This window comes from Parambassis ranga, chromosome 5 (genome assembly GCF_900634625.1).
Source record: "Parambassis ranga chromosome 5, fParRan2.1, whole genome shotgun sequence".
NCBI lineage: Eukaryota > Metazoa > Chordata > Actinopteri > Ambassidae > Parambassis > Parambassis ranga.
The window spans coordinates 18,690,105-18,701,827 of record NC_041026.1 but is presented as its reverse complement, the minus strand read 5'-3'; the positions used below and the strand labels follow the sequence as shown (position 1 = coordinate 18,701,827).

At 40.5% G+C, this 11,723-nt stretch overlaps 1 protein-coding gene across 1 annotated transcript; it reads left to right on the top strand.

Annotated features, from left to right (window-relative positions):
• The first annotated feature begins 833 nt into the window (after nt 1-833).
• Nucleotides 834-11,367, top strand: LOC114435508 (myosin heavy chain, fast skeletal muscle-like). Its single transcript, XM_028405207.1, has 41 exons — nt 834-935; nt 1,120-1,168; nt 1,346-1,561; nt 2,191-2,334; nt 2,423-2,579; nt 2,673-2,700; nt 2,790-2,898; nt 2,980-3,072; nt 3,174-3,237; nt 3,320-3,418; nt 3,516-3,619; nt 3,708-3,846; nt 3,950-4,068; nt 4,203-4,352; nt 4,444-4,614; nt 4,706-5,012; nt 5,103-5,173; nt 5,254-5,341; nt 5,425-5,542; nt 5,629-5,752; nt 5,854-5,990; nt 6,072-6,327; nt 6,413-6,655; nt 6,732-6,908; nt 6,988-7,133; nt 7,272-7,362; nt 7,483-7,872; nt 7,996-8,122; nt 8,211-8,329; nt 8,420-8,616; nt 8,703-8,886; nt 8,967-9,132; nt 9,265-9,389; nt 9,480-9,788; nt 9,877-10,080; nt 10,157-10,282; nt 10,367-10,537; nt 10,619-10,723; nt 10,830-10,925; nt 11,012-11,143; nt 11,228-11,367. Exons 3-41 carry the CDS (start codon nt 1,358-1,360, stop codon nt 11,246-11,248), a joined length of 5,811 nt encoding a protein of 1,936 aa, XP_028261008.1. The 5' UTR covers nt 834-935; nt 1,120-1,168; nt 1,346-1,357; the 3' UTR covers nt 11,249-11,367.
• The last annotated feature ends 356 nt before the right edge of the window (nt 11,368-11,723 follow it).

Below are 11,723 nucleotides of genomic sequence, written 5' to 3'. Positions count from 1 at the left end.
CTTTCCAATGGAAACACTGTCTAATGGATGCCTACCCACACTTTCGAATTGTGCCATGTACCGGGGCAAAATGCTGCCCTCTATGAATACATCCTCCTGAATACATGCGCTAAACAACATTCAAAGAAACATTGTAAACACTGATATGTACAAAAAGAATCATCATAATATAAAAAAGAAAGAAAGAAGCACTGGAAGCCATCAGTCTGCATGCTCTTCATTTAGGGATTGTCTCAGTCTCCCTTGTGTATCCCCTAAGAACAAGAATAAGAGCAGCTGTTGGCACTGTTGTGAGAAGCAATCCCTTGGCAATCCTTCCCTTTCTTTAAAGCTCATTGGCACTCTTTTTATTTTTTAATAATTTCTGACTTGTAAGGACTTTGAAACAGTATATCACTGACTTTTTAAAGCTTCTCCAAAGCATTGCAAGGGGCTACTGTTGTGCCAGAGCACATTAAAGAAAGCATTAGTCACACCTTTGGACTGTCTGTGACTAGTGACTTAACCGGGTGACATTGTCAAGCCTTTACCTTATTTGAATATCCACTATTATACTGGAGAAAAACCTTTACAGAATTATTTTAAAAACTGGTATAAGAATCTAAAAATGATGGTTCCATCTCCACATTTTCAGGCATAAAATATCAATGCAACACTGAAGGAAACAACAACATATAGCTTGCTTGTTATCTGAAAACAGGCTTCATAATTCTGATAAACCAAATCCTAAATAACCAACAAACTCTAAGCCTGTCAATGGTCTGGCATGAACAATATTTATAAAACTCTAATGAGCCAGACAGAGGTAGGAACCACTGCTGCACAAGCATTTACACCAGGCGAGATGACCAAATACAGAGACACATGTGCAACAGGCTCCCATCACTGCATAAAAGGAGCTGCAAACCAGCACCAACCACAGGCACCCAACAAAGGTAAGCTTCTGAAGGCTTCATTTTTTACAGTACTGTTAGGCATCATAGAAATCAAAACAACAGCAAAGATAAACATTGTTTTAAAGTTATCAATCTTATTTTAAACTAAAGAGTTATGCAGTTAACCTTCAGAAAAAGTGTTTTGTTTTGTTTTTTAACTTTTTATATTTGCTTCTTTTTGTAGAAGTCTGCAAAGAAGTCTGCAAGAAACCCTGCTGCTTGCCTGGTCCAAGGTACATTTACCAAGTAAAAAAAAAATCCACCTTAGTACCACTGCATACTGTGTGTATTATTTTTGTACTTGCTAGCTCAACCATCCTTAATGACAAAATGTTCATTTGAATTCAGTGCTCATTGTTGAAGTCACTTTTTTACTTTTAAAAACAACTGTCTTGTTTTCTCTCCCACAGTAAAGGGTCATCATGAGTGGGGACGCGGAAATGGAGTGTTTTGGCCCGGCAGCCATATACCTCCGCAAGCCAGAAAGAGAGCGGATTGAAGCACAAAACACTCCCTTTGATGCTAAAACAGCCTACTTTGTAACCGAGCCCAGTGAGATGTACCTCAAGGGAAAACTTACCAAGAGAGAGGGTGGCAAAGCCACTGTGGACACTCTGTGTGGAAAGGTGAGTAGGCAGCACTGGTATTAAAAGTCTAACATTGCTTAAGAATAGTCTGAGCTTGTATCTGAACAGGTGTGACATATTATAAAAACTCTCTGACTAAAACTCTTGAAGTCTAAAAAGTGTAAGTGGTAGGATTAGTAGAGAGAAACATATTATGAGAACAAAGTGAAAGTCAAAAGGTTTTAGAAGGCAAGAGGGGTTTTATCAGATTATAGACAGAGTGTAGGTTTTTGAGTACCTTATGGCACTCAAAAACAAAATCAGCCCTACCCCAAATGATCACTAAGAGAATTAGTGCATGAAGCTTTAGTCACTGAGAATTAAAAATTCAATTTTATCACAGAAATCAAAGAAGGAAGACAGACAAAGTGAGATCAGAAAAAGTCTAATTTACTCATGAATCCTAGTTTAAACAAACATAAGAAGACTACCAGCAGGTAGAATGACTCTACTATGACCAGTAGAAGCAGCTCTCTATTCTTCAGTCATGCGACACCCTCTAGTGACAAAGTATAAAAGTTCACATGCGTAGGACAACTAGCACAAATACACACTTGAAGACCAAGGAGGGCTAAAAGTTATGGACTTTCACATGTATTTATTTCAAAGTGTCCTCTATTTTTTGACAGACTCTAACTGTCAAGGACGATGAAGTCTTCCCTATGAACCCTCCAAAGTTTGATAAGATTGAGGACATGGCCATGATGACCCACCTCAGTGAGCCTACTGTGCTGTATAACCTCAAAGAGCGCTATGCAGCATGGATGATCTACGTGAGTTTGACCTGATCGTCCTGTCAATGTGAACTTATGATGACTGCAGAAAGATGTGCATTACAGATAATCCCCTCTGTCTCCACAGACCTACTCAGGGCTGTTCTGCGTCACTGTGAACCCCTACAAGTGGCTCCCAGTGTATGATTCCGTTGTTGTTGCAGGTTATAGGGGCAAGAAGAGAATTGAAGCTCCGCCCCACATCTTTTCCATCTCTGATAACGCCTATCAGTTCATGCTCCAAGGTTACAGTCCTTTTTCTTGTATATTCACAAACACAGCAGCTACACATCATAGATCAACTTCTAACTACTGTATGTCATTTTTGTGTCTTGCAGATAGAGAAAACCAGTCTATCCTGATTACGTAAGTCTCAAAACACTTACACAATTAATTAATTATTTACTGTGACCCAGTGAGTTTGAAAATATATTTTTTAACACTCCTCCACCCAGTGGAGAATCTGGTGCAGGAAAGACTGTGAACACCAAACGTGTCATCCAGTACTTTGCGACAATCGCAGTGGCTGGAGGAAAAAAGGTTGAACAAACTGGAAAAATGCAGGTAAGAAGCAGGTAAAATTGACATGAAATCTAGAACCAAACACAACATTCTTAGACTTACAAAATAAATGATGTTTCTAAGGGGTCACTGGAAGATCAAATCATTGCAGCTAACCCACTCTTGGAAGCTTATGGTAATGCCAAGACAGTGAGGAACGACAATTCTTCACGTTTTGTAAGTAATTTTGGTTATTCATTCCTTTCATTTGAATTTATCGACAATGTTGTGGTGACATCGTTGACTGTAACAGTTCAATCTAATCTGCCTCCACATAGGGTAAATTTATCAGAATTCACTTTGGGTCAACTGGAAAACTGGCTTCAGCTGATATTGAAACATGTAGGACTTTTAAAAAATAATTCACAACATATTCTTAAACTGTTCTCAAAGAAAGATTTTAACTATGTTCAACTTAAAACAGATCTGCTGGAGAAGTCTCGAGTGACGTTCCAGCTGTCTGCTGAGAGGAGCTACCACATCTTCTATCAACTTACGACAGGACACAAACCCGAACTGATAGGTCAGCCTGTTTTAAAGAATGCCTCATCACATACATACACATATGTGATGTAGATGTAGATTCTAGATGTTTACTATGTTTTTTTTCCCTTCTTCAGAGGCTCTCCTTATTACCACCAACCCTTTCGACTATCCCATGATCAGTCAGGGTGAAATTACTGTCAAGAGTATCGATGACATTGAAGAATTCATCGCCACTGATGTAAGAACATGATTAACTACACTCTTATAAAAACATGTTTGTCTTACAGAGGTTTATCAAAATGATTCTTTTCTATTAATGTACACAGACTGCCATTGACATCCTGGGGTTCAATGCAGAAGAGAAGGCAAGCATGTACAAGCTGACTGGAGCTGTGATGCATCACGGGAACATGAAGTTCAAGCAGAAGCAGAGAGAGGAGCAGGCTGAACCTGATGGCACTGAGGGTATGCAACCAGAGCTACAACTATAGTCCAGTTTTTATATATAAACATGACCTTTTTTATATTCCCTCTAAGGGTTAACAGAAGACTATTTGTGTTCATTTAGTGGCAGATAAAATCGCCTACCTCATGGGTCTGAACTCCGCTGATCTGCTGAAAGCATTGTGCTATCCTAGAGTGAAGGTTGGGAACGAATATGTGACCAAAGGTCAAACTGTTCCTCAGGTACAGATGTCAATCAGAACACACACAGAAACATTTCGCCATGGCTCATTAGTTTGTAACATCTCTGCACAAACAAATTTCACTTCTTTGCTTATATTACATTATAACCTTTGTTATATAATTTATAAAATCAGGTCAACAACTCTGTGATGGCTCTGTGCAAGTCTGTCTATGAGAAAATGTTCTTGTGGATGGTCGTTAGAATCAACGAGATGCTTGATACCAAACAGCCCAGAAGCTTTTTTATCGGTGTGCTGGACATTGCTGGGTTTGAAATTTTTGATGTAAGTATAAATGGCTAATAAACTTATATAAATAAAATCTTTTCAATGCCCTTAATGCTCTCGCTGATCTTTGGTATCTTCATCTATTTAGTTCAACAGCCTGGAACAGCTGTGCATCAACTTCACCAATGAAAAACTGCAACAGTTTTTCAACCATCACATGTTTGTCCTGGAGCAAGAGGAGTACAAGAAAGAGGGAATTGAATGGGAGTTCATTGACTTTGGCATGGACTTGGCTGCCTGCATTGAGCTTATTGAGAAGGTGAGCAACTTGTTGTATATTCTCCGACTTGTAAATTGACTTGTAATTGGAATTCAAAACTTGTTTTAAACACTCATTTTTATCATTACAGCCAATGGGCATCTTCTCCATTCTTGAAGAGGAGTGCATGTTTCCCAAGGCAACAGACATGACCTTCAAGAACAAAATGTATGACCAGCATCTGGGAAAAAGTGCCCCATTCCAGAAACCCAAACCTGCTAAAGGCAAAGCTGAAGCTCATTTCTCCCTCATGCACTATGCTGGCACTGTTGACTACAATGTCCTTGGCTGGCTGGACAAGAACAAAGACCCACTGAACGACTCTGTGGTTCAGCTCTACCAGAAGTCTTCTTCCAAACTGCTGGCTCTCCTCTATGCATCTCATGCCTCAGCAGATGGTACCTGCTGTTATCTATTTCCACAGCATTAGATGTTTAAAGTACAAATGAATTGAATGTGTAAATGTTTGATTATTGATCCATTGACAGCTGAAAGTGGTGGCAAGAAAGGCGGTAAAAAGAAGGGTGGCTCCTTCCAGACCGTATCTGCATTGTTCAGGGTAAACTGTGACTGAATCAAGCATGTAGTTGCAATTTGTTTTATGCTGTCTGCTAACTAAATGTCTTTGGGTTGCTTTAGGAGAATTTGGGCAAGCTGATGACCAACTTGAGGAGCACTCATCCTCACTTTGTGCGCTGCTTGATTCCCAATGAGACAAAGACTCCTGGTAGGCTTCATCACATTATAAAGTTATGAATTTGAAAACACTGTTACAATGCAACAAAACAATTAATCTACCATTACTCTAAGGCCTTATGGCGAACCACCTGGTCATCCACCAGCTGAGGTGTAACGGTGTGCTAGAAGGTATCAGGATCTGCAGGAAAGGTTTTCCCAGCAGAATCCTCTATGGTGACTTCAAGCAGAGGTAGCACAAACATCGTCTCTACAGTCTTTGAAATGTTTTCTTTTCCCTTCAAGCTACTCTAACTGAATGAAATCTTTACTTTACAGATACAAAGTATTGAATGCTAGTGTCATCCCAGAGGGTCAGTTCATCGATAACAAGAAGGCCTCAGAGAAGCTTTTGGGATCCATCAATGTGGACCACACTCAGTACAAGTTCGGCCACACCAAGGTAGAAGAGGAAAAACAGCCCTGGAAAAGGCTTATGATAAAGTAAAGGACAAACTATCTAGATTTATAACTGCAAAATTGTTTCTTTTTATTGACTCTCAGGTGTTCTTCAAAGCTGGTCTGCTGGGAACTCTAGAGGAGATGAGAGATGAGAAGCTGGCTGAGCTGGTCACAATGACTCAGGCTCTTTGCAGAGGTTTCCTCATGAGGACAGAGTTTGTCAAGATGATGGAAAGGAGGTCTGTTTCTGATAGTGTCTAAATCCAAAACACCCTTAGATATGTGATACACAGTTTGCATTTTTTGTCTTTGGTAACCAGAGAGGCCATTTTTGCCATCCAGTACAACATCCGCTCATTCATGAATGTCAAAACATGGCCATGGATGAAGCTGTACTTCAAGATTAAGCCTCTGCTGAAGAGTGCAGAGACTGAGAAAGAGATGGCTCAGATGAAAGAAGACTTTGAAAAGACTAAAGACAGCCTAACAAAGGCTCTGGCTAAGAAGAAAGAACTGGAAGAAAAAATGGTTTCCCTGCTACAGGAGAAGAATGACTTATTGTTGCAAGTGCAGTCTGTGAGTCTACTCTTTACACGTCTACTACTTTTCTTGCCATGTAATAATAATTCAACTAACAAACGTTTTTTGCATTTGATTTTAGGAAGGTGAAAACCTTGCTGATGCAGAGGAAAGGTGTGAGGGGCTGATTAAAGCAAAGATCCAGCTCGAGGCAAAGCTGAAAGAGACAGCTGAGAGACTAGAGGATGAGGAAGAGATGAATGCTGAGCTGACTGCCAAGAAGAGGAAGCTGGAAGATGAATGCTCTGAGTTAAAGAAAGACATTGATGACCTGGAGCTCACCTTGGCCAAAGTAGAAAAGGAGAAACATGCCACTGAGAACAAGGTTATTGTAAAAAACACATGGCTTTTAAGTTTACTTTGCAAAATACCAAAACATGTTTATAATATCCCCAATCTAGGTTAAAAACCTTACAGAGGAAATGGCTTCCCTAGATGAGGCAATTGCTAAACTGACCAAAGAGAAGAAAGCCCTCCAAGAGGCCCATCAGCAGACCTTGGATGATCTGCAGGCAGAAGAAGACAAAGTCAACACACTGACCAAGGCCAAGACCAAGCTGGAGCAGCAAGTTGACGATGTGAGTAACCAACATTTCAGACCACTGAATATTAAAATCCTGAAGTCCTAACTATGTGATACATGTGTGTCTTTGACAGCTTGAAGGTTCTTTGGAGCAAGAAAAGAAGCTGCGCATGGACCTTGAGCGAGCTAAAAGAAAGCTTGAAGGAGACCTGAAACTGGCCCAGGAAACCATCATGGATCTTGAAAATGACAAGCAGCAGTCTGAGGAGAAGATAAAGAAGTAAGAATAGAAACTGTACATTTAATTCACAAATATTTTAACTTGGTAGTGCTTATTTCAATATTTCCAACCTGAATTGATCTAGATGTAATGATTGCTTTTGAGAAGTCAGAACTCTATGATTTTGTTCCCAAACAGGAAGGACTTTGAAACAAGCCAGCTTCTTAGCAAAATTGAGGATGAGCAAACACTTGGTGCTCAGCTTCAGAAAAAGATCAAAGAACTTCAGGTTGGTAAAATGTCTTGGTAATTAGTAAATCCAGCCCACTCACTTATTGGATTAGGCAGATGTGTTTAACTTGTATATCTATATTAAAATGTGTTTGTTTTTTAATCATTTAAACCTCAGGCCCGTATTGAGGAGCTGGAGGAGGAGATCGAGGCTGAGCGAGCTGCTCGGGCCAAGGTGGAGAAGCAGAGGTCTGATCTCTCCAGGGAACTTGAAGAGATCAGTGAGAGGCTTGAAGAAGCTGGTGGTGCGACAGCTGTTCAGATCGAGATGAACAAGAAGCGTGAGGCTGAATTCCAAAAGCTTCGCCGTGATCTCGAAGAGGCCACCCTGCAGCATGAGGCCACTGCTGCAGCTCTCCGCAAGAAGCAGGCTGACAGCGTGGCAGAGCTGGGAGAACAGATTGATAACCTGCAGAGAGTCAAACAGAAGCTGGAGAAAGAGAAGAGTGAATACAAGATGGAGATTGATGACCTCGCAAGCAATATGGAGGCTGTTGCCAAAGCCAAAGTAATAATAAAGTAAAACCATTTCATAGTCAACTGAGTGAACAAATGCTGCTTAGCTTGTCCTTTTATTTTGCTCTAAGTTTGAGTTACAAGAAGTCATATAACACAGCTTTGTGTATTTTAGGCAAATCTTGAGAAAATGTGCCGCACACTTGAGGATCAACTGAGTGAGATGAAGACCAAAAATGATGAACATGTGCGACAACTTAATGACATTGGGATACAAAGGGCAAGACTGCAAACCGAGAATGGTGGGAAAATTTTATATTATGTATTTTACTGATCTTAACCTCATGTACAATGTCAAAATTTAATTTAACATTTTCTGTTGCTCCTCAGGTGAAATCAGTCGCCAGCTGGAAGAGAAAGAAGCTTTGGTCTCTCAGCTTACAAGGAGCAAGCAGGCATATACTCAGCAGACTGAGGAGCTCAAGAGGCATATTGAAGAGGAAGTTAAAGTATGTGTTTATTAAAAAAACACATCACAAAACTACAGTGAGCTTGACATCAGACACATTGGTTCATAAAAATACCTCCTCTTTTTTAAGGCCAAGAACGCCCTGGCACATGCTGTCCAGTCAGCTCGTCATGACTGCGACCTGCTCAGAGAGCAGTATGAGGAGGAGCAGGAGGCCAAAGCTGAGCTGCAGCGTGCACTGTCCAAGGCTAACAGTGAGGTAGCTCAGTGGAGAACCAAATATGAGACTGATGCCATTCAGCGCACTGAAGAGCTTGAGGAAGCTAAGTAAGCCTTTAGTTTGGGCTTTGTTAATTTGTGGTGACTTGAGGTTATAGAGTACTGTGAGTCTGACAATCCAATACTCCTAACAGGAAGAAGCTTGCTCAGCGACTTCAGGATGCAGAGGAATCCATCGAGGCTGTGAATGCAAAATGCGCCTCTCTGGAAAAGACCAAACAGAGACTGCAGGGTGAGGTGGAGGACCTGATGATTGATGTGGAAAGAGCTAATGCTCTGGCTGCTAACCTCGACAAGAAGCAAAGAAACTTTGACAAGGTATATTTATTATTTTTACATTCAGATAAAGGCTAAAGAACAATGGATTTATACAATACATATGCTTGTTCTGTTCTAAGGTTCTTGCAGAGTGGAAGCAGAAGTATGAAGAAAGCCAGGCAGAACTTGAGGGAGCTCAAAAAGAAGCTCGTTCTCTCAGCACTGAGATGTTCAAGTTGAAAAACTCATATGAAGAGTCTCTGGACCATCTGGAAACCTTAAAAAGGGAGAACAAGAACCTGCAACGTATGCAGTTTTTTTATGTTCAGTCAGTGATAAGAGTTATTGGTTTCTATCTAACAAATGCACTGTAATATGTTTTTGAGTGTCCTTGTAATATATTACATCTAAAAGTAAACTGCTTACTCTTTGTTATAGAGGAGATCTCAGATCTAACTGAGCAAATTGGTGAGACTGGAAAAACCATCCATGAACTGGAAAAAGGGAAAAAGACTGTTGAGTCTGAGAAGTCTGAACTCCAGACTTCACTTGAGGAGGCTGAGGTATTGTCCTTCAATGTTGCTTTAATCAAGCATAAACAAACATGCTGGTTCTGCTGCTTCATAGTAAAAAAATATTTTTTTTTTGTTAAGGCCACGCTGGAGCATGAGGAATCCAAGATTCTCCGCATTCAGCTTGAACTCAGCCAAGTCAAGGGTGAAATTGACAGGAAACTTGCAGAGAAGGATGAGGAGATAGAGCAGATCAAGAGGAACAGCCAGAGGGTGATAGAGTCTATGCAGACCACTCTGGATGCTGAGGTCAGGAGCAGAAATGATGCCCTGAGAATCAAGAAGAAGATGGAGGGAGACCTTAATGAGATGGAGGTTCAGCTCAGCCATGCCAACCGCCAGGCAGCTGAAGCTCAGAAACAGCTGAGGAACGTGCAGGGACAGCTTAAGGTATGGTGGTTTAACAAATAGAAAAATCAAGAAAAGGTTCTTTTTTTCTGCCTGCACTGCCTGCTAATATGTTTTATCATTCATTCAGGATGCACAACTGCACCTTGATGAGGCTATCAGGGGTCAGGAAGACATGAAGGAGCAGGTCGCCATGGTGGAGCGCAGAAACAACCTGATGGTGGCTGAGATTGAGGAGCTGAGAGCTGCACTGGAGCAAACAGAGAGAGGCCGCAAAATAGCTGAACAAGAGCTGGTGGATGCCAGCGAGCGTGTGGGACTGTTGCACTCTCAGGTAAACAAAGTTTAAACAAAGATAAATAATATATAAACTTGTTATTGTGTAATCCAATCCAATACATTTTCTTTAGAATACAAGCCTTATCAATACAAAGAAGAAGTTGGAGGCTGACCTGATTCAGATCCAAGGTGAGGTGGAAGATGCTGTCCAAGAAGCAAGAAATGCTGAAGAAAAGGCAAAGAAGGCCATTACTGATGTGAGTCATCCTGATGTATTTCTATGCAGTAAACAATTCTTCCAAAGCTACTTTACCACTTTAACAATACATATTTCATGGTAGGCTGCCATGATGGCAGAGGAGCTAAAGAAGGAGCAGGACACCAGTGCTCACCTGGAAAGGATGAAGAAGAACCTGGAGGTGACAGTGAAGGACCTGCAACATCGCCTTGATGAGGCTGAAAATCTGGCCATGAAGGGTGGCAAGAAGCAGCTCCAGAAACTGGAGTCGAGAGTAAGTGTCATGAGAACAATCCTATTAATATTTGCCAAAATGACATTCTTTTAAAATTGACTCTATTCGTCTTTTGTCAAGGTTCGTGAACTGGAGGCTGAAGTTGAAGTCGAGCAAAGGCGTGGTGCTGATGCCATAAAGGGAGTGAGAAAATATGAGAGAAGAGTGAAAGAACTCACCTACCAGGTCTATTCATTTTCATACTGTAACAACATATCACCCTTATAAAACACAATGCTTGAGAATGCATTAAAGTGGCACTACAACTGCTACCATTTTTTATCTACAACAGACTGAAGAGGACAAAAAGAACATCACCAGACTTCAGGATCTGGTGGACAAACTACAGCTGAAAGTGAAATCCTACAAGCGACAGGCTGAGGAGGCTGTGAGTACGCCTTATTCATATGAGAGAATTTGACAATGCCATTCACTGCACACTAGTAATTGACTTCATTTTGACTTACTATACAGGAGGAGCAGGCTAACAGTCACCTGGCCAGGTACAGGAAGGTGCAGCATGAAATGGAGGAGGCTCAGGAGCGTGCTGATATCGCTGAGTCCCAGGTCAACAAGCTGAGGGCAAAGAGTCGTGAAATTGTCAAGGTAAAAAAATCAAGTTTATGATAGAAATGTAATTTTATTCAAATCTAGCTAAATAATTCACATGCTATTGTTGTTTCATTTCAGGGCAAGGATGCAGAGGAGTGATGAACAAGGCTATACATTAACAAGAAGTCATACAATATGAGTATCTTGTTACTTGATTTATTTAGCCATATTAAGCATGACAAGAACCTAAGCTCAATAAAAGAGAGATAGCTGCATCATTTTGTGTCTGTTTTCTCTTAGCATTGTGTTCAAAAGAGACTTGTCAAAATAAAACAGGCCACACAGCAAGCGTTCTGCATGCACAACTTAGTTCAAATTCACTGATGTACTCAATATTTACCAACATGGTTATAAACTACATATAGATACTTTCCATTCTGTTTAACTATAAATATGCTGACTTAAAAACATTGTTCTAAAACCAAACAAGCCAGCTTGTAGGCCATTAAAATCATTCCACAAGATGTTTTTCATTTTCTTGGAATATATTCAGTTTTTAATTTTGTAACATTAATTTTTGTATAATAATCTCTTTGATGATTTCTGACAATAACATAATTCAAAAACACTGCAA